The sequence below is a fragment of the Colius striatus genome, chromosome Z (assembly GCF_028858725.1).
Source record: "Colius striatus isolate bColStr4 chromosome Z, bColStr4.1.hap1, whole genome shotgun sequence".
Taxonomy (NCBI): Eukaryota; Metazoa; Chordata; class Aves; order Coliiformes; family Coliidae; genus Colius; species Colius striatus.
In genome coordinates this window covers 76,337,073-76,362,103 of record NC_084790.1, presented here as the reverse complement: position 1 = coordinate 76,362,103, position 25,031 = coordinate 76,337,073, and the positions used below count along the sequence as shown (strand labels likewise).

General features: G+C 42.4%; 1 protein-coding gene across 2 annotated transcripts in view; it reads left to right on the top strand.

Annotated features, from left to right (window-relative positions):
- The first annotated feature begins 6,262 nt into the window (after window positions 1–6,262).
- UNC13B (unc-13 homolog B) overlaps window positions 6,263–25,031 on the top strand; it is a 223,462-nt gene continuing 204,693 nt past the window's right edge. For both annotated transcript variants that reach the window (XM_062017878.1, XM_062017877.1), the window contains exon 1: window positions 6,263–6,378. In XM_062017878.1, the coding sequence (XP_061873862.1) occupies window positions 6,357–6,378 (22 nt within the window). In that variant the 5' untranslated portion in view covers window positions 6,263–6,356. The remainder of the gene's footprint in view (window positions 6,379–25,031) is intronic.

Here is a 25,031-nt window from a genome sequence, read left to right as displayed (position 1 = left end):
AGAAAGTGACTGACAATGTGGCATTTGGCTGTGGTCTTGCATGGTGAAGCAAATCAAGTAGACAAAAAAGTCTTTTCAGTCTCACTGTACTTCTTCCTCAGAGACTATATTTGACTATCTTCACCAACAACTTTAACTTTTACAAATAGCTCCTCTTTTATCTCTGACAAATGTTCCTTGTCAATGAATAACAGCCACAAAAGCAAGAGAAAGCTATCCCCCTAGGCTTCTCTATTGAAAAATAACCTGTGGTCCTCAAATATCTGTTAATGTGAACAGAACAAAAACTGAAGACACAGCTGTAACGCAGGAAACAAGCCTGTTTCTGGGGTGAAAGTTTTTGCACCTTATGGAGATAAAAGTGACTCCTCTTGGAAAAGCGAAATATTTGATTTCTTTAAAATAAAACAGTTGCCTCCTTCCTTTGTAATAGAGAAGCTGTAGTTCCATTTGTACATGAATCTGACCAAAGTGGAATATGGAATAGCAGAATGGGTGTCACCTGTTTCTATTAAATCAGAAGGTGGTTATCTCACAGAATCACATGGATCTGTGTAGCTAATCTGAGGCATCAGTGCCAGGAAATGCTGCCCTGATCCTGGTGTGACCTGCTGTGCACAATATGTGCCATTCATACTTGAGAAGTGTTAACGGGAACAAGAAGAAATGCAAACCAGAAACTGGTCAGAGACAGTGATCTCTGGATAACTCAGGAAAGATGCTTTTTTTTAAGGCTGGCAAATTAAAATTAGAGAGGTGATGGAGCTGTTGTCTCATGGGTAAATACCAGGAAGAAAGAAACACTATTTTAGCTCACAGATGAAACTAGCAGAATTATGAAGAATATGAATATGTTGGAGGTGATGGCTGCTGAAGTGTTTCTGTACAATACTGGAGCAAACCCCTAAAGTAGTTTGTGAAAGAGACAAAGCTGGAGAAGAGGGGCAGCGTGACTGTAGGGATGCAGCTTCGGACTCCAGAGGTCTCTTCCGTCCTGCCTTCCCATGTTCCTAGCTCCTGACTGCTAGATAGTAGGTATGTGTAGAGGAGGAGATGTTAAGGATAAAATGTAGACAAGAATAAAAATCTGTCAAAGGACATTATTTATTCTGATCAGAAAGATCACTTCAGCGTAAGGCAGAGTCTGTCCCTGAATATCCTAGAGCTCACGAATGTGTTTCAGCATCTGCTTTTGAGAGAGCAGCAATAGTGGCAGTGACCATGCTGGCTAAGTCAGGGATCAGTAGCAGAGAACACCAGTGCTTGCATGTGTGATCAGATCCAAGGAAAATATCTCCGATCAGGGTCCATGTTTTACACAGACCCTGTGTTTCCAGCTTTGCTGCTCACTGCTTGGACAGATACTGCACGCTGGCAGTGTGTAGCTGTGGGTGCAGTCAATCCTACCATGCAGTGCAATCCCACCATGTTGATCAAGGACAAAGCACCTCAATATTAACAAGAAATGCTGTGTTTGGGATGCTTGGGATAATTGCGTGAAAAATGGGTTCAGTTCCATTGACTCCAGTATGAGTGGTTGAAAGAGTTTTCTGTAGAGCAGCTGTAACTGAAAGGTCAGTTCCCATGGAAGCTGCCCTCTTGTGCAGAGTTTTTTTCCTGAGATTAAAGGATGCTTCTCGCCCCTCCAGCCTTTTGAACATGGATTTGTACTCTAAAAGCCTGCAGTTCTCTTTGTGCTACCCATTTTAAATGGTTATGTGGTGAGAGTGTCATATGCAAATGTATTTATAATCAGGACACCTCGTATCTTTAGTACCTCCTTCCTTGAAGAATTATTGCAACCTCCATTTTGTGGACAGAGAATTAAGGCACAAAGACTAAACCCTAGCAAAGTGCCAAAGCCATGCAGAGAGGAAAGCTAAATGGCTGCAGAGTTCCTGAGCTTGCTGAAAGGAAAGGCTCAGTACAGGGACTTCAATGGCATGGTGGCAGGTTGAACAGGACAGTTGGAGAGTCTCTAATTCAAGAAGCAATTAAAATTAAGCCAATAGTTAATGCCTTAAATTGCCATAACATTGCCACTTCCAGATGTCACCAATCTTTAGGAAAAGCTGAGATTGGGATGCTGGAAAGAACATGCCTCAAGTTGCAGCCTGAAATTTTCCTGGTAGCTTGGCTGCTGCATCCCACTGCCCTGTTCACCTCTCTGCCCTGCAGATGCAGAAGCCCCATCCACTCCTGAACCTCTGAAATTTTATGAGTATCATTCATTTTGAGCATTTTGGAGTGTTAAAACCAAAAAAGTCTTGTTTAGATAAAACTGAGAGGATTGCAGGCTGCTTCCATGCAAGTTTTGGTTTTTTTCTTCTTTTATTTTCTTCTGCTTTTTTTGAGTTTCGTATTTCTGCCACTGGAGAATAGCTCAAACTGAAATTTGGCATGTGGCAAACCCACATGGGTTTTGTTTTAAATCAAAGGGTTTAGATCTGTTAAACATTGTATGTGAAAGAGTGTGTGTGTGTGTGTGTGTGTGTGTGCGTGTGCGCGTCTGCGTGTGTGTGTGTGTGTGTGTGTGTGTGTTACGCAACTGACCAAAAAAATTCATCTCAGACCTAGTTTTTGGAGCTAAGCTCTAAAGATAAGGAAAAAAAAAAAAAGCTTTTAATTTACCCTCTGGCATTTGGCAGGAACTGAGTGCTGGATATAGACTAAGCAGTTGATTGATATTTTGATATTGGGAAGCAGCCCCCAGATTTTACTATGAAGGTAACAGGCTACTGAGACGGTTTTCACAGTTTACACAGACTGCAAATATAGCCACAGTATTGCTCTCTGAATAGGGAAACTATAGCAAATAGACAGGTATAAAACAGCTGGCAAGCTGCAGTAAGTGGAGGATCACCCATTTATTACTTTCCTATCCAACAGCAGGTCAGCTGAAAGCAGTGGCTGGGGTCTGAGTAGCCGGAGAAGATTAACTCTTTCTCTGTAGAGAGTGAAAATTAGGTTCCACTTTCGAATTAGCAGTAATGTCTCCTTTCTGAGTTTTCAGAGCCTCTTGGCTTTTGTTCAGAAAAGCATGTAGCTTCAGTATATATGGTGGTTACTGTGGTGTGCTCACTGCATTGTTTTTCCTCTTTAATTCAAAGGACTTTTCCATTAAAAAATATGCTGCTGATGGAGTGTGGTGCCACTGCTACCAGAGCACACTGACAGACAATGATTTTAAATCCAGTCTGCTACAACAGATTTGGGGCTTTGCTTGCAGTTAAGTATTTGTGAACATGGCATTCCCTTTTGTGGATTTACAGAAAAAGATGTGGAAGAATCACTCATGTTTAAGAGGTTGAGGATAGCACAGCAAGTAGTGTTTTTCAAGTGTTTTTTTTAACTCTTTCCATGGCTGTGCATTCTTCATTGAACTATTTCTGTATTTGTGACAACAATGTCCAGAGAAAGAACTGGAAAAAAGAACAGAGAAAGATCCATTTGGTGAGTGTCACTTCAGCTGGGAAAAAAAAGGAGGTTGATTTTGAGGAGCAAGTGTAATTTAGAAGAAGGTAGTTCTAGTTCTACCTTGCAAAAGTTTCACAGGAATGGCATAGTCCTTCTTCCAGCCTATCTGAAGTGGAAAGGAGAGGGGAAATGGACAAACATGCAAGTAAGCACTGTATTTGGGAACTCAGAGTTACACTCTTTTGATTAAAGACTGGTAAAATATTTGCATATAATTAGACCTCATAACTGCCAAGAATCATAACATCTATGATAATCCCAGCCTCCACAGTTACTGCTGGTAGTAAGATATCTCATCCTAGCTACAAGATGCTTACTTGATTGCCTCACTTTCTAGTAAAACATTACTATAATTTTGAAATGTGTATGACACCACCTGCCCTTGATGAGCTAATTTCTGTATTACGGTAGCATTTACAAGCTGTAGGCAAGATAGGGACTTGCTGTACCAGGTGCTGTGTGACACAGTAGGTGACAATCATGGCGTCAAAGGCTTTAATTTTTAAATTAGGACAGGCAGAACAATGGGGCCCAGCAAAGGGAGAAGAGTAGTCATGATGAGATTGTGGTGGTTATGGCAGAGATTAGCTAGAGCACAGTTCAAGAGTTTTTGTTTGCAACGTGGTTGCAAAGGAAGACCGGAAAGGAAAGGCTGAGCAGATCTGGTACGCCTGAGCAGACCTTTTGCTGATGAAGAGCTCTGATGAATGCAGAGGAGATCTGAAAAGGCTGGAGGTCTGGGGTCCTATCCAAGACACATGGAAAATAAATAATAAAGTCCTTTTTAGAGCAAAACACTAATGAAAAGTCAATGTTGTGCTCAGCTCACATCTAGGGCAGGCTTTGATGATGTCTAGTCAAAATGCAGAGGCTGGTGTGCTGGAACTCTTATGATCTGCCACTGCTACCCTTGAATAACACAGAGAAGCACACCAGAGCTTTTGAGTTTAGCATCATTTCAGCAGCATTGAAGCCAGTTCAGGGGCGAGAAGATTCCTTCCTTGCCTGACTCAGTGCTGGCACTTGCAGTTCCCTGTACTGACAACTCCCATTCATGCTGCTAAGTGGACGTGTTCCCACTCCCTTGAGGCAGCCTCTGGTAACACCTTTAGCATACAATCTGCTTGTTTATTTGCAAGAACATTGTGGTTTGTCCTTTCAATTGGCTCCTCTTGGACTCTAAGAAAAGCTTTACATGTATATCTGACATATTTCCTTGACTGATACACTTCTGTGCAGCAAACAAAGGCAGTAAAACAGGCTGTGCTGAGCAGGGCAGAAATCAAACCTCTCCTGTCTGGGTCTGAATTTTGAGGAAGTTGGTAATGTCTTTGAAACTCTCAGCTAGGAGTCTTGTCCTTTACCATCTGTGAAGACTTTTGGGTGATTCTGAACGGTAATGGAACACTAATCACATTATATGACACTTCACTTTTGCATTTCAGTATCAGAAATCATTTTTTTCTCCTTGGATCATCTGTTTGGAATTACAAGTACATTGTGCAGTGTTACGGTTATTTATAGGTTGGGATGAAGCAGTGCTAAAAGCATGAGAGGCCATCAGAGAAAACCACTCGAAAACAGGGTCAAGGGAGACCAAAGAGTAGTTCTTTTTGCAACAGGCAGCAGATCTATGAATCATCAGCTCAGAAGATGGAGATGCAGGACTCTGCAGGGGTCTGAGAAAGACAAGAGAAGCAGAGGGATGGATTGGAGGCTACTAACCACACAAAGACACCAGGCTCTGGAAACCCACAGAACAAGTTTTGCTTTGGAGCTGAAAGAGTACTTAGAGACAACTAAGACACAGTAATCATGCCTACTTGTCCTGCTCCTACTCTTCCCAAAGCCTTCGCTTATGGCTTTTGCTATGTGGAGGTTTATGGGTGGTTGTTGCTGTGTATCAGCTGAGCTTCTTATGGTGAAAAACTAGAGCTCATCCCAAGATGAGTGTAAATCACAGAACCTTAAGAGTTGGAAGGGACCTCGAAAGACCATCTAGTCCAACCCTCCTGTCAGAGCTGGACCACCTAGAGTAGGTCACACAGGAACTCAGTCATCCAGGTGGGTTTGAATGACTCCGGAGAAGAAGACTCCACAACCCATCTGGGCAGCCTGTTCCAGTGCTCCTTCACCTGAACAGTGAAAAAGTTTTTCCTCATGTTTCTTTTGAACCTATTACATTCCAACTTGTACATGTTGCCCCTTGTTGGTCATCACTGAGAGGAGCCTGGCTCCATCCTCCTGACACCTACCCTTTATGCATTTGTAAACGTTAACGAGGTCACCCCTGAGTCTTGCAAAGATATAAGGAGGATGTTATTAGCCAGTAAGATCTCTTACCTTGCAGGAATAAAACAAAAGGGGCGAAAAGCAGGAAAAACCCACCATGTAAAGTACCAAAAGTCCTCAACCAAGTGCAGCCCACGATTTTCTCGGGCAGGGACACCTCCGAGCCGGCCTGCTGGACGGCCACACGACACCCCGAGAACCCAGCGCGGCCGGCGCGTGTCGAGCCGGTCCCTGTCACGGACGCGGGCGGCAGCGGGCCCAGCCGCGGTCTCCCTCGCAGCTCTGTGAACTGAGGGGGACAGCTCCCCGCTCCCCCCACCCGCCCGAGCCCCATGCGGTTGCCGTGGCAACGGGAGCGGTGGCGGGCGCCGGCGGCGCCCCCTATCGGCCGCCGCGGGGTGGCGATAGCCCGCCCCGCCCCGCCCCGCCCCGCCCGGTGGCGGCCCCGCCCCTGCTCCCCTCCGCGGGCGGCCCCGCCCCCGCTCACGGCGCCGCCGCCTCGCCCGCCGGCCCTGAGGCAGCGGGGCGGCATGAGAAGAGTCGGGGGCGGCTGGTGGGGTCGCGGTTGAGGTGTAGCCACCGCCGCCATGTCGCTGTTGTGCGTGCGAGGTGAGTTGGGGCGGCGGCGAGGGGCGACCGGGCTCCCGCGGGAGCGGCTGGGGGCGACGGTCCCGCTGGGTGGAGCTGGGGAGCGCCCATGTGGGGAGCGCCTCGGGGCGGGCGGCCGCGCCGTCCCGCCGCGGGGGTCACCTGCCTCAGCTGCCGCGAAAGGGTTGGTGGGGAAAGCTACCGGGCCCCCCGAGGAAAGGCCGAGCCCGGCCGCCCCGAGCACTTGCCTCCAAAGTGAGCTGTCAGCCGGGCACCCCGCTCCGGAGCGGGAACAGGGCTGGGAGGTGTTACGGCTGTGTGAGGTTTGGGTTTATCTCGTAAATTAACGACTTTCCGTCTGTCGGAAGCGGGGATAGGTGTCCCGGTGACCTCCCGGTTGAGCTCGCGCTCCATCGAGGGAGCTACGGCCGGCTCCGAGCGGGAGCCTCCACCTGAACCCCGAGTGCGGGAGACGAGATGTCCGCCCCGGGGGGGCGAGGGCGGCTGTTGGAGCGAGGAAGGGCGAGGGAACAGGTGCGATGTCGAGGAACAACAATCCCGCCCGCTGCCAAAACCCCTGCAGCGAGGAGGAGCTGTGTTTGACTTTCGTAGTTCATTTGAACACGAGTTGAAATGCGGACGCTGAGTGAAACCATGCTCTCAGGAAGCAGGTTGCTGTCATTGCTTTTAGTGTTGCAGCTTTCACTCTCTGCGTGCTCACTTACAACAGTATTATTTAATTCAGTTTATTCAGTGTTATTATTTCAGATACGTTACTGATTATCTTCTCATCGTGCTGTCGAGCCTCTTTCCCTTGCTGAACAGGTTACTGAAAGGCGGCACTTTTCTCATGCAGGCTGGGTTGTAGTGCTAGCAGCTTGCTCTTTAAGTCTACTTTTCAATTTCTTGTTCTCTTGTGCCAGAAAAAAAAAAAAATCCCTAGGGAAAACCATCTGCCAGGACTCACACTACAGAGATGTGTCTCCTGTCAGCGTTCCACACTGAACGATGTGGTTGGTCACAGGGTGTCCCCGGATGCCAGCCATGCCCTGCGGCTTAAAAGTGTAGTTTTAATGTTCTCAACTCCTTTGCCAGGTATGATCAAAAATACTGGCACTGCAGTGGTGCTTACTGTTTAGCTCTTCTTTCATTCATATCCACTGGTTTTATGACAGCTATTAATCCAGCTGTTTGCCTCATTTTTTAGTCAAAATCATTCTTTTGATGATGAAGCTGGCAGAGTATCTTGAGTGTGCACTATTTTGGGGAGAGCACTGTTCTTAGAGCAGAGTGTTTTAAAATTAAGCTTCAGCCCTTTATTAAACATACGTCAGGAGATCTGTACAAGTGTGGGGCTGTTTTACACAGTTCTGTGTAAACTGTGAAGTGTGTGTAGCATCTCTGGTAGACTTGCCTACTCCATTTTGCAAGCTTTGCCAAAATGTCTTAATTGAAGCTAATTCTTACTAGGTCAAGGATGCTTACATGTTACAGGTGTTTCTACTTTTTTAGTGGTTTGTCCTCAAAATGATCTCAGGCTACTCTTTAAACAACTGTGAGTTTGACTGTTAAAGATGTGTTTCTATGCCGTCTACTAAGAGCAGTGAAAAGTCATGGATGTTTCAGTTACTGAAACTCTTCTACTGAAACTTGTATCCCCATGGTGTAAATTCTTGGTCTGTTAAGAGATTTTGTGACAAAAGCATTTCAGCAGCCTGGAACACTGCTTTCTGGAGTTTGCCTTACTGTTTGACTCTGTATAAAGAGCTAAAGAAGAAACTTGAGGTGAGAAGTTGGTGACAGTGTGAGGTGGGGAATTATGTTGAAAATTAGGTCTTTAGTTTCCATCTGCTATGTTAAGACAAAGTAACAGCAGTAATTTAGATAGGTCACACTGATTGACTTTATTATAAGAAAGCAGAATGTTAGTCTGTCAACTGAGCTTGAAGAAACATGCTTTGTGAAATAGCCGTGACTGAAGGAGTGAGCTCATGGAATCTCACCAGTATGAGCATGAAACAGAACTGCACTGAGTTAGAGCAGTATGAAAAATCAAACAGCTACCAGGAGCTGAGATAATAACTTCTGGGGCAAGGAGAAGAAAGGTCTACTAACTGTCATTTCTTTAAAAAAGAAAAAAAACCGATATTTTTCTTACGTTTTCCCTTCCCACCAAAATGAACTCATCTTGTTGAGGCAGTGCAGCTGTTAATATGAAAGTTAAAAAAGTTTTTTCCCCTGATTAAAAATTGTGGAAATGTAAGATTTCAGGGGTTGAATGCTGTAGACCTGAGATGAAAAAAGAAAGACAACAAAAAAAAAACCCAAGAGTGAAATAAATGTAGGCGATTGGGACACTGTTAATAACCTCTGAATTGCAGTTAAACAGATAAAGGGAAATGTGGAAAAACCTGTAAGTGGCAGTGTAACAAGAAGCCTGGCAGCCAGAAAGATAGTGTTGTAATTCATTGATCTGCTTTTTTTCCCCTTCAATTATGCACATTAGTAGTATTTTAATGAATGGCTAATCTAAGACAGCGCACACACCAAACATGTTGGAGTGCTGCCTTTTCCTGAAGGAGCAGCTAGCAACCATGGCTTCTCGATCTCATGTTTAGTGCTAGATTTCTTTTACATTTTCTTTTTAGAGAGCAAATTTGGTTTGTTTTTTTTTTTTTTAGTTCAGTTTTTCAGAGTCTTTGAGCTACATGTGCCATAGAGAGCCTGACTGAAAACATAATCTGAGGAGTTGTGAGTCTGAGCTCACCTGCAAGTATTCAAAGGATGTGTGATGTGAGCAAATGGTAACCGGCTGTTGCAGGAACAAATTAAGGGATTCTTTTGGAGCACAAAAATATGCAGAGAGAGGAAGTGAAGGAGAAAACAAATTCTGAATATTATATGATTGAGGCTTTTAGAGGGGACTTCTTCATATTTTGATTGTACTGCTTAAGTGCAAAAGAGATTGCATATACTCCTGTTTAGAGCAGCTGTGTCTGGATTATGTCTGATAATCTTCTCTTGGCATAGTTTGCTTTATTAGTTTGCATTTAGTGTTGTATTTGTGAAAATAGCACATATTAAATCAAACAAATCCCAGTGAAGCAGTCTAGTTTTTCACTTCACTCTTACATTGTTGATTTCCTTGGTCTTCTTGCTTTTACCTAAGACCTCAATTAAATTTCTTCTTCTGATCCCTCCTGTCTTCTGACTGACAGATGCAACTGCTATCTCAGCACAGCTTGCAAGGGGCACAGTAGAGGAGGACCCTGTTGAGGCTGGGTCACCTGGTCACTGGTACTCTGTGAAGGTTCATTTGCTCTGTTTGCATTGCTGTCCAGAAGCTTGTTTACTTCTACTACATCTTCCTTTACACCCAACTGTACCTTGCTGTCACAAGGTAGTGATGGTTCTCTTCTAGTTTTCTGTCTCTCTGCTTTGTAACAGCTTATGCTGTGTCTTCAATGTCATTGTATTCCTAACTTTTTGACCTGCCTTATCCATCTGATAGTTATAGTAAAACCTGTGTGTCTTTCTCATATCTTGCCTGTCCTGTTTGCTATATCAATGTCTGAAAGGCTTTGCTGCTGCAAGGACGTTAGCAGTGGGGATTTTCCCTCGTTCCTGTGTATGGTTCCTGGTTTAGTCACATTGTAGTTGTCGAATGGGCATTTGTCTTGGGGCCTGATGTAAAGTACCTATGAGATCTGTCAACCTGAAGTATGTAGGAGAGCAAGTTAGGTGATTTCTAGTCTTGCAGGCCAAAAATTCAAGTTGTTGACTGCTGTGTGAAATGACACTGTCTGAAGGTTGGGGATGTTGTGTGTTTGTTTTTTTTGGCCTACCATATATCTTGCTGCAGCTCTGAAGAGTTAGAAAAGCTTGCTTATCTGGTGACATTTTTGTCAGAAGAGATGGAGTGTTGGAGTCAGGAATCACAGAATGGTAGGGGTTGGAAGGGACCTTTAGAGACCATCTTGTCCAGCCATCTGCTAAAGCAGGTTCCCATTGATGGGTTCACACATTAACGTGTTCAGACGGGTTTTGAATATCTCCAGAGAAGACTCCACACGCTCCTTGGGCAGCCTGTGCCAGGGCTCCCTCACAGAAAAGAAATTTCATGTTCAAATGGAACTTTGTGTGTTCCAGCTTGTGCCCATTACCCCTTGTCCTGTCATTAGACACTATAGAAAAAAAGACTGGCCCTATAATCTCATCACCTGCACTGTTAAGGATTGTTAAAGACTCTCCTCATTTTTCTCTTCTCCAGGCTAAACAGCCCCAGGTCTCTCAGTCTCCTTGTAAAAGTGATTTTTCTCCTCATCATCTTAGTGGCTCTCCCATAGACTCTTTATAGAAATTCCATCTCTCTTGCTCTGGGGAGACCAGAACTGGACACAGGACTTCAGTTGAGGCCTCACCAGAGCAGAGCAGAGGGGGAGAACCTCACTCAACCTGCTGACCACACACTTCTTGATGCATCCCAGGATGCCGTTGGCCTTTTATGCCACAATGGCACAGTGCTGGTTCATAATTAGTTTGATGTCTATCAGAACTCCCTGGTCCTTCTCATTGGAGCTGCTTTCCATAGATCAATTCCCAGTGTATACTGGTGCATGGAGTTGTTCCTACCCAGGTGCAGGACTCTGCACTTGTCCTTGTTGAACCTCATGAGGTTCCTCTCTGCCCAACTCTCAAGCCAGTCGAGATCCCGCTGAATGGCAGCACAGCCTCAGGTAAATCCGCCAGTCCTCCCAGTTTGGTGTCATCAGGGAACTTGCTGAGTACGCTCTGTCCCCTCATCCAGGTTGTTGATGAAAACGTGGAACAAGACTGGCCCCAGAACCGATCCCTGTGGAACTCCACTGGCCACAGGCCTCCAACTCAATTCTGTGCCATTGATCACCACTCTTTGGGCTCCGTCATTCAACCAGTTCTCCATCCACCTCACCGTCCACTCATCCAAGCCACACTGCCTGAGCTTTCTGATGAGGATGTTATGGGAGACAGTGTCAAAAGCCTTGCTGAAGTCAAGGTAGATGACATCCACTGCCCTCCCCTCATCTAGCCAGCTGGTTATGCACTCATGGAAGGCATCAGGTTGGTCAAACAGGATTTCCCCTTGGTGAATCCATGTTGACTCCCCCTGATCTCTCTAAACACATGATGGAAAAGATGATTGACATCCAGGATGAGCTGTTCCATTACTTTTCCAGGAATGGAGATGAGGCTGACTGGCCTGTAATTTCCCAGATCCTTTTCTTTGCTCGTTCTGAAGGCTGGAGTGACATTGTCTGCCTTCCAGTCCTCAGGCACCTTACCAATGCTTCACAATTACTCCAAAATTATGGAGAGTAGCTTAATAACATCAGCAGCTCCTTCAGCACATGTGGCTGCATCTCATTGGAACCCATGGATTTGTGGATGTCCAGTTTGCTAGTAGATCCTTTGCCCAATCCTCCTCAACCAAAGGAAGGTCCTCCATTTTCCAGTCTTTATCCTTCAAGGACTAGTATTCCTGAGGGCCAAGCTTAGTTGTAGTGTCTGAAGCCAAGAAAGCATTCAGTAGCTCTGCCTTCTCTTTATCCTCTCTCACTAGACCACCCTTCTCATTAGTGGGCTTACATTCTCCCAAGTCTTCCTTTTGCTGTACTTGCCTTTCTTATTCTCCTTTACATTCTTTTCCATGTTTAATTCCAAGAGAACTTTAGCCTTCCTTGTTTCATCCCTGCATACTCTGATGTCATTCCTATACTCTTCCTGAGCAACCAGTCTCTTTTTCTACATTCCATAGACTTTCTTCTTACATTAGTGTTGGTTCAGGAGCTCTTCATTCATCCACGCTGGCCTCTTACCTCCTTTACCTGATTTTTTTACTCATGGGGATACACTGATCTTGGCCTTGGAGGAAGTGTTACTTGAAGGTTAACCAGCTCTCCTGTACACTCCTACCTTCTAGAAGCCTAGCTCTTGAAATTCCTCCAAAGAGATCTTTGAAAAGGCCAAGAGCATCTCTCCTGGAGTCCAGGGTCTCAGCCTTGCTTGCTACCTTGCATCTTCCACACAGGATCTTGAACTCCACCATCTTATGGTTGGTCACTGCTGCCAAGGCTGCCCCTAACCTTGACATTCCTGACCTTCTTTATTTGTCAGTACAAGATCCAGAAGCACACTTTTCCTCTTTGACTTCTCAACTACCTGTGTCAATAAGTTGTCCTGGACTACACATGCTTGGCTGTGTGACTTAGCCAGTGGTTGAAAAAAACCTGGGCCTGTGATCATGGGCCTGCCTTCAGCTGTCTGTATGGAACCTATTGGTGTATGTAGTGTTGAAACAAAATAAAATGCATTAGAAATCTGGATGGTAACAGATAAAAGAGTGTTTGCTAGTGAAGAATCTTCTTTGCATTGAGATTTAAGTTTGAGGTTTGTAAAGATGTGACTTGCTCTTTTAATTTTTCATTCAGATAATTCATTGTGTGATCTTGCTAACAGATTGGCAGCTGCTCTGAGAGACTTTCTTTGCTCTGCCTCTTTGGTAGGTTAAAACTTCCCTGGCATTTTCTTGGTGTGGAAGAGTATGAGAGCAAGTTTGAAAGGTTTCTGTTTAGCATTTGAATTAGCTCTTCATTGCAGTCCTTGTTTTCTGGCCGTACTTAAGAATTTTCTATACAAATGAAAGTTGCATTTAATACTCTTGTATTGATCTCAACATCATTAAATAGAGAACTAAAGTCGGTTTTATTTCTACTGCTAGCTTTGCTTATCTGTGCATGTATTAGCCATCTTTGCCAAGGACTTTGCTGAAATCATGTTTTCCTTTTCTGCTGTGACCTGTTATATTTGGCAGATGCCTTCTGTGATAAAAGACTCGTATAGGTATATATCGTGGATATTTGGATCAGATCTTTCTGCATTTAGCAGGTTCTCAGATGGATTTTCTTTTTTCTAAGGCATCCTGACTAGACTGCTGTGCATAATGCTGCTTTTGTTACTTGCTTCTTCACTGGCTTCTGTGTCCTGCTTGGTTTTGTAAACGTGGCGAATATCCAATCTAGGAGGAAAAAAATGTTGAAACATGACCATCATTTGGTATGGGAAGCCTCACTAACCATGACTGGTCTCTCAAGTGGCTGTTACTCTGTTTCACTGTCTCTCCATTGTATTATGTAATTTCAAACATTAATAAAACTATCCTGCACTGGTAAGTCAGACGTCTCAAAATTGTCTGTGTTAAATCTGTACAATGTAGATCAACCTTTCCAAATAGGTATTGAATTGTAGGCACCATTTTGTCAGAACTTCAACTCCTAAGATGATTTTGTCTGGTGTTCGCAGGATGTATAATTATGTGTCCTCCTGCAAGCATGCCCTGAGTGTTGTGCTCTTCTCTCCTTAGAGCCTGTGTTCTGATCTCTCTGGATGCGTTTATAAAGCAAGTGTCACTGGGCTACAGACTTCTTCACTGATATCTTGAGTGGTGGTTATCTTGACTTTCTGATTTTTATTGTTTGCATTTTGGATATTTGTGTCATCCTCACTCATCGATGGTCTGGAAAGTACCTGATCTCACAGGTGCTTGTCTTTCCACAAGCATGGGGTAAATACTGGATACTTGTTGCTTCCTCGCTGTTAGCACTTAAGTCAGTTAATGGGATGGGAGGGCAATATCGTCCTTGGTGGTTTTTTTCTCTAATATAATGAAGATTTGATTTTTTTTTTTTTTTTAAATGTTTAACCCTCTCGCTTTTGCCTGTGTCAAAATTCTGACACCCAGAGCCACCCAACCTGTGTTGATACTGTTCATTTCTTGTCCTATGGCTTATATCTCTTTGGGGTGCAATGGGTTTCAGTTGTCCTTGCTAGGGAAGCAGTGGCCTTTTAGTCCCCTAGAAAACTCTTAATAAATAATTCTTGCATCTGATATCTCAGTTTTGGTTTGAATTTATCCTTCTCAGTCCATTTTCTAATAACCGTCCTCAGCTTTATGAAGTTAACCTTCCTTGAAATGTCCTTTGTTTGTTGCTAGGGATTCTCCTTGAACAATCCATGTTGAGTTTTATTCTATCACAACAACTGCTGATTACTTTTAAATAATTGTGGAAGTAAATTGTAGTGGGAATCCAAAATAATTCTGCTCCTGTTAAATAGTTTTTGGGTTGGAAGTTATTTACAAATTTTAAAAGAACTGGAGATGTTGTGGTAGGTGTATGAACTATCCAGTGTTTCCTTGGTTTTAACTGTCTTTATATGACTAATACTACGAGTTGACAGGTTAAATGCATTTTGAAATACATTATGGGCATCTGTATTTCTAGTTCACCTGGGAAGAAAGCTTCCAATTTAATCCAGAATTACTTTTTTAAAAAAATAAATGCAGAAACCTCTCATTGATAGTTTTCATTAATGAAAAGATGCAAGTGAGGTTTAGTTGTGAGGTTCTTGCAAGAAGCAGAGATGCCTACTTCCTTCACTAGGCTTTCTTTTTTTTTTTCTTGTCCTTTTATTTTTCCCATATAACACACTGAGTACCTTCAGATATTAGTGACCTTTTCCTTCTTGTGCAGCATGAAGACCAGCTGTGGCGATGGGATCAAGTTTGATGATAAGTCCTCAGATAGGGAATTCTTTTGACTGATGTTGGTTGAACTTTATAAGCACCACATTATGGCATGAATTCATGTCTTACTGGTGTGGAAAGTGGCAAAGAATTGGAGAATGGTACTGGCAGATATGCTGACTTTCTGGCAGCTAGGTGAGGCCATCTTAAAAATGAAAATAAATACTGGCAGCTAATCATTGTGACTCAGTCTATGTTACTTCTAGCTCACTGCTTTTGAGTGTCAAGATATTAATCCTTTTGTTGGGTGAGCTGGCATGGCATTTGAAAGAATTCTAAGGGAGCTGAGTATCTACATTCAATATGGAAGCATATGGTCAGAGGCCTTCAATTTAGGGAAATCCTGTACTGAAGGAAAATTAAATTGAGATGTTGTCAGGTGTATATCAACCTCACCCACTTTGTTTGCAGGATGTACTTTTGCTAGGCAGGCTTCAATTTGTATAGGTCTTAAAGTTGCTGGACAAGGTGTGTAGGTTAGAAACTGTGTTAAAGGGATTAAAAAAGATTTTGTTCTCTTTTTTCCTTGTCTTGATTTGGGAAGTTGGAGTATTTAGAAACTTGAAGAAGGTATGATCTTCCAACAATTGTGTGCTGGCCTCAGACTTCTAGTTAAACATCCTGTATTTAAAGTGAGTTGGACTGGAATGGCATGTCCGATGGGGGGATAAGAGAAGGTGTCTTGTTCAAGATAATCTTTAGCCTAAAACTGTTGGTGAGTTTTAAGACAAGTTTGGCTTCCAGCCTTGACAGTGTCCCTTTAAGGAATACTGGTTTTAACCTTATTACTTAAAGCTCCTGTGGCTTAACTCTCTTAATTCTTTACAGCTAAATGCATTGCTAAACAGACTCTGGCACTTCCTTTAGACATAATTATAAGATATTAAATAAGTGCAGAATTACACTTTTGAGTATTGGCACACTCAATACTTGTTTTTTCAGCTCAGGCCAAAATAGTAACACACAACTTAAGAAACACTACGTTAAAAAAACCTTGCATGCTGAAGGACTTCTTGGGTCATCCCTCTGTCTAGATGAAGTATCTAGCATATAACCAGCCTGCTGTCATCTTTGTTGGCCTTTCCAGAGAAAGGAATTTGAGTCTGGAGCTGAGTATGGTGGTCTGCTAAACTGTTCATTCTTTTAAGCTTTTATACAGCACAGTGGTTCAGGCCCTGTAGCAGGGTTGCAGGCATGCTTGAACAAGGCAAAGTGAGCTGCTGGAAGGACTGCATCACTTGAACTCTGTTCTGGAGGATGGTATAGGGCTCTTGTCTGCAATATAATAAGTTGGGAGATGGTTGGTTGACTTGAGAACAGACAAATGTTTTTTACAATGTTGAGCAAATCTGTTCTGTGTTGTCCTGCTGTCTGGCAATTTTGTAACTTTGTGCCACCAGCCATTCAGTCTGCTCAGGTGTAGCAGGGCAGCACTTGAGCTGAGGAGAGTGGTGTGAACAGAGGTGCTGTGGTGCCGTGCACAGAGAGCAAAGCCCCCAGATTCAGGCACCGGTTTGGAGCTTCGTGTGCTGATGAAGATGTACTGTGTTTTTAAACCTTCATGGGACTTTTCTCTGGCTACCTTTCTTGGCTTGTCATAATTTTTGAAGTTGTCATAGATTTGTCTCATTCTTTATGCCAATGGATACCTGGTTGAGGCTAGACAACTCTGTAACTCATGGGGAACTCTATGCTTTATTCTGTCCTTTACTGATTGTTTTCATTCCAAGTATCACAAGAAGGCCATCAAAGTAAAGGAAAAGAAGAAGGGGTTTTTCAGGTACATTAGCAGCAAAAGGAAGATGAGGAGGAGTGTAGGCCTGCTGCTGAACACAGAGGGTTCCCTGGTGACAGAGGATGCAGAGAAGGCCGAAGTACTGAATGCCTTCTTTGCTTCAGTCTTGGGAAGCTGAGTCCAGCAAAGATGGTAGGATGGCCTGGACAGCAGAGGACTTGCCCTGAGTGGAAGAGGAAGATGTTAAAGACCTGTTGCGCAAGCTTAACACTTGTAAGTCAATGGGATCTGATGTGATGCCTCCAAGGGTGCTGAGGGAGCTGGCTGATGTGATTGCTAAGCTGCTGTCCATCATTTTTTGAACAATCATGGAGGACAGGTGAGGTGCCTGAGGACTGGAGAAAGGCCAAAGTCACTCCAGTCTTCAAAAAGGGAAGGAAAGATGACTTGAGAAACTACAAGCCAGTCAGCCTCACCTCCATTCCTGGAAAGGTGATGGAACAACTCATTCTGAATGTTATCACTGAACATATGAAGGAAAAGATGGTTATCAGGGGGAATCAACATGGATTCACCAAGGGGAAATCCTATTTGACCAACCTGATGCCTTCCATGAGTGCATAACCAGCTGGCTTGATGAGAGGAGAGCAGCGGATGTCATCTACCTTGACTTCAGCAAGGCTTTTGACACTGTCTCCCATAACATTCTCATCAGAAAGCTCAGGCAGCGAGGCTTGGATGAGTGGACAGTGAGGTGAATCAAGAACTGGTTGAATGACAGAGCCCAAAGAGTGGTGATCAATGGCACAGAATTGAGTTGGAGGCCTGTAGTGAGTGGAGTTCCACAGGGATCGATCTTGTTTAACATCTTCATCCATGACCTGGATGAGGGGACAGAGCATACTCAGCAAGTTCCCTGATGACACCAAACTGGGAGGACTGGCGGATTTACCTGAGGCTGTGCTGCCATTCAGCGGGATCTCGACTGACTTGAGAGTTGGGCAGAGAGGAACCTCATGAGGTTCAACAAGGACAAGTGCAGAGTCCTGCACCTGGGTAGGAACAACTCCATGCACCAGTACACACTGGGAATTGATCTATGGAAAGCAGCTCCAATGAGAAGGACCAGGGAGTTCTGATAGACATCAAACTAATTATGAGCCAGCACTGTGCCATTGTGGCATAAAAGGCCAACGGCATCCTGGGATGCATCAAGAAGTGTGTGGTCAGCAGGTTGAGTGAGGTTCTGCTCCCGCTCTGCTCTGGTGAGGCCTCAACTGAAGTCCTGTGTCCAGTTCTGGACTCCCCGACTCAAGAGGGAGAGGGAACTGCTGGGGAGTCCAGCACAGGGCCACCAAGATGATCAGGGGACTGGAACATCTTTTGTATGAGGAAAGGCTGTGGGAATTGGGGCTGTTCAGGCTGGAGAAGAGGAGACTGCAGGGGGATCTCATTAATAGTTATAAATATCTAAATGGTCTGTATCAGGAGGTTGGGGCTTCCCTTTTTTTGAAGGTATCTAGCAATAGGACAAGGGTTAATGGGAAGAAGCTGGAACACGAAAAATTCCATTTAAACATAAGGAAAAAACTATTTCACTGTTCAGGTGAGGGAACCCTGGCACAGGCTGCCCAGGGAGGGTGTGGATCCTCCTTCTCTGGAGGTCCCCAGAAACCTACCTGGACATGTTCCTGTGTGACCTGATGTAGGTGGATCTGCTTCTGCAGGAGTGTTGGACTATATTATCTCTAGAGGTCTCTTCCAACTCCTACTATTCTATGATTCTGTTATTCTAAGAAGGCTGTTTTTTCCCCACCAAATTCTTGACCAGATTGTTCAATGGTTGCTGTGTAAACTGAGTTATTTCAGAGTTTTATGTTTGCTTTTGCTTTTTTTTTTTTCTAATTACTTGAAAATATGCTTTAAAGATATTTCAAAACAATTTCATATGATCAGGTAGTGATAGAAAGGCAAGGAATGAATAAACTCTTGTCAAATTTCCCTTAAGCTTTGCTGTAGATAAATTTCTGCTTAGAAAACATAGCAGTTTCCAAGGAATAAATGTATATCTACATGAATATGTAGACAGTTAAATTTCTAGAGAGAAATCTTCTGAGACATTTTTCTTTCCTGAGGGCTCGTATAAACTTTAGAGTGTGTTTCCAGGAACTGTCTAGAGACTTCAGACTTTCAGTACTTTCATGATGATTCACATTTAGTTGTCACATATTCTTTCTGTTGCAGCAGCTACAGTCCTTCACAAATGAAGTCCATGTGGAGTGTTATGGCTGTAGTTATACACTGGAGATCCACAAGATTCTGATACTCTAATAATTATGTTTTCCTATAGGGCCAGGATTACTGTAGGCTGCATGAGATGATGCCAAGGTGACTTATCAGCTTTGAGTGAGGAAGGAATTTGCTGAGTAAACTACTACACACATTTTAGAAAATTGTCACGACTATTTTATTCACCTTCCCAATTTCATGAGTTAGCCTTCATCATACTTCTTTAAAGACAAACAGGTGATGTTCTTCAGGAGATCATTTGGCATTTATGGAAGGCACACTTCATGTGGCTCTAAATCACTGGAAAGCTGACACTGCCTTTATTTTTGGATTAAATAATGTTTTTTAATAAAAGAAATTCTTGTTATTTTCTGGTTCGAACATCTCTCAACCTTGAACTCATGATCTGAACTTAAAGTTGTCGCATATGAAGTGAATTTGGTATGCAACATGGATATGGATTGCTGGGGAGGGAAAAATGGTTGTTAAACAGTAATTCTATTTCAGCCTTTTTACCTGGTGTAACTTGCTGCATGTGCAAAATTTTATTAGATTTTTCACATACCAAATTAAGTAAGTGGAGTCTGTGTGTGCTCCATTTTAGTTAGAGATTTTTTTGAGGGAATTAACTGCTTAGAAACTCTATAGTTATAAGGATTGTTGTAATCATTGAATACAACCCTCTGCAGGATGTGGTATTTTCTACTATAACAACCTAGAGTCTTCTAGAAAAGAATAAGATTCTGAATTAAAATTTATGAGGAATTTTCTGCAGTTCTTGTCAGGCTCTCTGTTGATTATCATAATCTGTGACAAATTTAAGCATTTTAGACTGAACTGGTTTTTTTTGCTTCAGCATCACCACAGCAGAAGTTGCTATGCCTTTCCTTAGATTGGAGAAGCTGTTAAGAAATTTGTACTCCTTGCTCTTCCAGTACTTAAGAATTGGGAAAAACTAAGTTTAGTAATGTCTGTTACTTGAGTACAGGTATGTGACTTATGACTAATCTGCCTGTAGTGAGAAGTGTTTACATATTTTTCCATGATTAAAAAGAGATCAGGACATGGCATGACTTATCATATTGCAGTGTTAAATCAGTGTTTTGTTACACTTTGCAGAGGTAGAAGGAGTGTGATTCAACAGAATTGTACTGGCAAACCTGTTATGTCTATTGTAAACTTGAGTTTGAAGTTACTGATCTGTATGTTTCTGACACCTGGGTCAAAGATACAGAAATCTGTTCAGGCTTTATTGGTGCAGAGCAGCACATGACAGAAGTCTGAATATGTGTGAGTTAACCCTGTGCATGCTTGATGGGGCCTGTACGTGGTTTTTTTTCTCTCTGACTATCAAGAGGAAACTGATGTTGGAGGTGAAATAAGGGTTACATGATTGTGAAATGACAAGTGATAACAGTTGTATGAAGTAAACAGTGAAAAGCATTTTAATGAGAAGTTTTGAGTTTGTTTCCAAGGTGGTGCAAACACATTAGTGTTATGAACTGAAGTGGGAAGCTTGTGAGTAAAGTGGTGGAAGGGGGGCTGTTGGACTAGTATTGGAATTAGCTCTTAAAGGTTACCAGGAGCCATGAGAAGTGGAGCTATAAAGTGAAGAGATGTTGAAGGGGATACCTTGCTCTGGAAACAGAGGAATAAAGATGACTGGGGAAATTCCACTGTGTGTTAGTGATGAAAAATTGTAAAGCAGCATTAATGTGGATAAAAGAGAACCAGCTGGGCTGAAATTGCTTTGGGAAGAGCTGATAAGAGATTTTGCTGTGATAGTTCAAGAGATCTGCTGCACGTAGTCCTGGATTTAAATGTGGTTAGAAATCTCATAGTATGTTTAGAAAGAAGTATTTCTGAGTATTGTCACTATGAGAGACTGACTCCCCACACCAGACAGAGAATGCTGTTGGTAATGGTAAGGTACAGAGAGCTGTGTTATCTGTCAGTTTCATTGTCAGATATTGACTGAAGCTATAAAATTGATGGAGTTAACTGTAGACGTGGATTAAAAAGCAGGGAAGCTGGACATAGAAGTGAACTTGGTTTGGGTGATCACAACTTAACCTAGGTTAAGTTAAACATATAAACGTGTGGCCTAGCAGCTGTCAAGACTCTAGAGAAATTGAAGAAGCGTTGTGGTGAAGCAAGGAGTTTGGATATGAAAAAAAGGCATGATATTCAGCAAAGCTACAGGTGCAAATATTAGTATCTCAAATAACAGAAATGGCTCCACCTAGGAAATGACCCGAGAGCTGATGATTCACCTGACCATTGCGTCAGGATATGGTGAGCAAACACAGAACCTCTGAGAGGTGTGGGCAAAAAAATCAGTTTGTAAAGGAAGGAGTACCTTGAGGATCAGGAGGTCCAGGGATAAGGCAGGGGCTTCCACCTCAGCAGACAGGTGGTGTCTTACAAAGTGTATTAAAACAGGTAACAGAAGGTGCTTTGATTACATGAAAGGGAAAAACAACCAGTCTCACAAAGGAAGGAACAGGACTGCTGTGCATAGAGACAAGGAACTGAGTAAAGGTGATCTGGATATGATCCCTGAGCTATAAGGAGTTGTTTCTTATGGGGATGACACTGAAAATGATACACAGATATGTGCAATGGAAGCAAAACTTTTACTACGTTGAATTTGAGTTTAGTAATCTGTAGTCCAGAGTGCTAAAACATGCAACACTTGAAATCTGGACTCTCTTATCAGAGATTTAACTAGTGCTCTAGGCAAGCAGTGGCATCACCTAACAGGATAATAAGAAGATGCTTTCTGTGTGTTGGAAGGAAGGGCATGGATGATAAATGTTGTTAAGTACAGTCTTGCAAAAGCAGGCAAGAGTGTGATAATAAAATTCATTTTAAACCTTGCACATTAGGAGAATCATAAAAACATTATGAGCAGGTGGAAGCAGTGTGGAAGGTTGTCAAGTATAAAATGCATGGGTTTGTGAGAGGAAGATTGTATTGGGCTAACCTCTTGTCCGAACAGATGCATGCTTTCATCTGGAAACATCTGTAGTGTCTCACAAATGACCATAGCAGACATTTCTTTCTGAAGGAAGTCGAAACTGGCAAAAACCATTTTAGGTGTGTAAGGAACTGACTGAAGCAGAAGATAGTAGCATTGCAAAGACTGGTGGGAGGGTCACTTAGATGTCTCCTGCTTGTGGCGTGACAAAGGTAGGAATGTGTGAATCAAAGTTGTCTTTAAGACAAGGTCTAACAGCATAATTGATTTAGAAGTAAATAAATATAACACATGAAGAATTCAGTGACCTTGAGGACCATGACAATGAAAATGGGTTGATATTGTGTAGAAGAGCCGTGCATTTCAAGGCAAATTACAATAATTTCCGAAGAAGGCAAAGCTGAGTGAAAGGAGAGATGGTGGGGAGTCCCTGTGACTCAGCACTGTGGTGCTGATAAGCAAACTGATGGGATCTGTGATTTCTGTCTGTTAAGAACATCAGGAAATTAAACATGGAGTGAGGAAGAAACATTAAGGTAGAGGATGTGATGACATGAGGTTTAGACAGTATAAGTGTGTCATTAATTAAAGTGTAGGCTGAAAGTCAGGAATGATTTTGAATGGCTTTGAGTGGTCATAGGGGAACCAATGTTAGAGTTGGTTACCCCGGAGGGCCCTCATGGTACTCACAGCAGTAACTTGGTTATGATGTGAGTTACTGCTCTGACAACTACTTGCTGTAGACAAATTGTATATTAAGGTAAGATTTTGATGCAGTGTCTTGCTTAGTTATAAATTTTAATAATAAAAAGACAAAGCTACATGTGAGAGAACTTGCTTGTGCTCACTTGTTACCTAAGGCTATTTATTTTAGTTAATGATTTTGATTCTAATGACCTTTAGTCTGGTGGAATTTCACTTTAATTTTTATAGAGGCTCAAATGCAAGCAAAGAGCATGGGTTTCAGGAGCAGTGTTGAGCATAATCCTTCTCATTAGTAAATCTGGTTGTGTTTCAGTTATTTGTACACACTGTATCAAGACAAAAGTATTGTCAGGAGAATGCTAATGTGCTTGGGAGATGCAGCTTCTTCAGATACCGTAAAACTGACACGTGAGATGAAGTTAAAAATCATACACTTGCTCAGGGATTGGTCTCTAGGCTGAAATTTGTAAAACACATTATCTCTTTACAAACTATTCTTTAGAAACCCAAACACCTCCAAACCATCCTTTTCAGCCTGCTTCTGGGGGCATGTTCTAAAGGACCAATGTCCCAAGACCTTAAGCAAAAAAAAAAAAAAAAAACCACAAAAAAACCCCCCCACAAAATGTTGGTGCCAATTGAATTCCCCTATTTCTACAATTTGTATGTCCTACAGGGACCAGTGTTGTTTGAAAAGTTTGTGAACAGTAAAAGTTGGGCTGCCAAAGAGTTAAATCTGCAATGTTCTGTTGGATCTCCTGTTCCTGCCTGGGAATCTCATCCAGTTGCACCTTAACTCACATCCTAAACAGGTTTTTTTTACACTTTCGTAGTGCTCAGGATCAGCATTTTTCTGTCTCCTATGTAATAATCTTTTTTTTTTTTTTCTGATTTGTAAACTCAAGCAAGGAAATATATAATAAACAAAATAGTAATATTTTCATTAAAACTGTTTTTCAGACTAGACCAATCGTGCTTCATTATTTGGTGCAGGAATACACAGGAGCAGTTTTTCCTGAATGTTTATAATTTGCTGTAGCATAGTGGGATGTTTTTACTTTAAAAGAAAAAAAAAAAAAAAAAGACTGAATCTACCACAAACATGCTGTTGTTTTGAGTATCTCTTTTGGTGAATATGCTAGACTTCTGAAGCTGAACAGTGATATTTGTTAGTGTTAGTTTGTAGCCCAGTGCCTTTCAGGGCAAGCTCGTGCTCAGTCCTGCTTGACAAGTAGCTGTGTTCCAGTTGGCTGATTGCTTGCAATCCTGTAACTTAAATCGAAAGTACCAAAAAATGTACCAAGGCTGAGATTAGGTGGGAATCACTTCTGATGTGGTTAGTCAGCAGCTCTTGTTCCAGGGTTCACCTTGTTTAAATCAAACCTGAAAAGAAAGTGTAGAAACTTAAGTCATTTGGAAAGCTATACAGATGGCTTTGGTGTTTTTGTTGGCTGAGGAGAGAAGCACATGCCAGCCAAAGAAAAAGCACACCAATTGTTTTTTTCTGTCTGTAATTCCTGCTTTTTCTTCTTTGTTTGATACTAGAGTACTTCTGTCTTCTGGCAACTGTTACTTCACCGCGGCCAGGCTGTGTGATTTGACCCAGTAACCGTGGCAAGATTCTAGTCATTTAAGTGGCTTTTACCTGTACATATTGTGTCTGAGGTGCAGCTGAATATGCTTCCTGTCTTTTATTTTGAAAATAAAAACCCCATCAAAACCTAGTTTTCCCACTCATCTAGTCTCTGAATTAAAGCTTTTTGATCCAGATTTAAAAATAAAAAAAAAAAGAAGTTTGCTCTTTGGCTTTTTTTTTTTTTTTCCCACTGGAGCTTTTCCTATAAACTAGTTGAACTATTGGTTTGTCAGCAAAGTCAGTTTACTGGCTCAGACTTACAACTCAGACTGTCTCCTAGCAGACTTAATATGTTATCAGTCTGTCTCTTTTCCTGCCTTCTGGTGCAAGGATATGGCTTTCATTATGCTTATTTCCTTAGTCTTTGACAGATAGTATTGAGTTGAAGTCTGTTTTGTGTAAAATTAAGTAGCGTGGGGTTTGTTCCCTTCTTCAATTAAGGCATTTCTACTAACTTAAAATAACGTATTTCTGAACAGTACAGAACTCAAAAGAAGGATAATATATGGCACTGAAAATTGGAAGCCTCCTTTATTCTCTGCCTGGTAGTATTAGTCCTCTATATCTAACAATTCTGAACGATTTGATGGAGTTTTTATTTTTTCAATTTCCTGATCAGAACAGATGCAGAATCTCTTCTAATCAATAGATAGTTAAAAGTTCAGGAGAAATCTGTAACCTTCAGGGAACTCCTTAAAACAAAGTGACT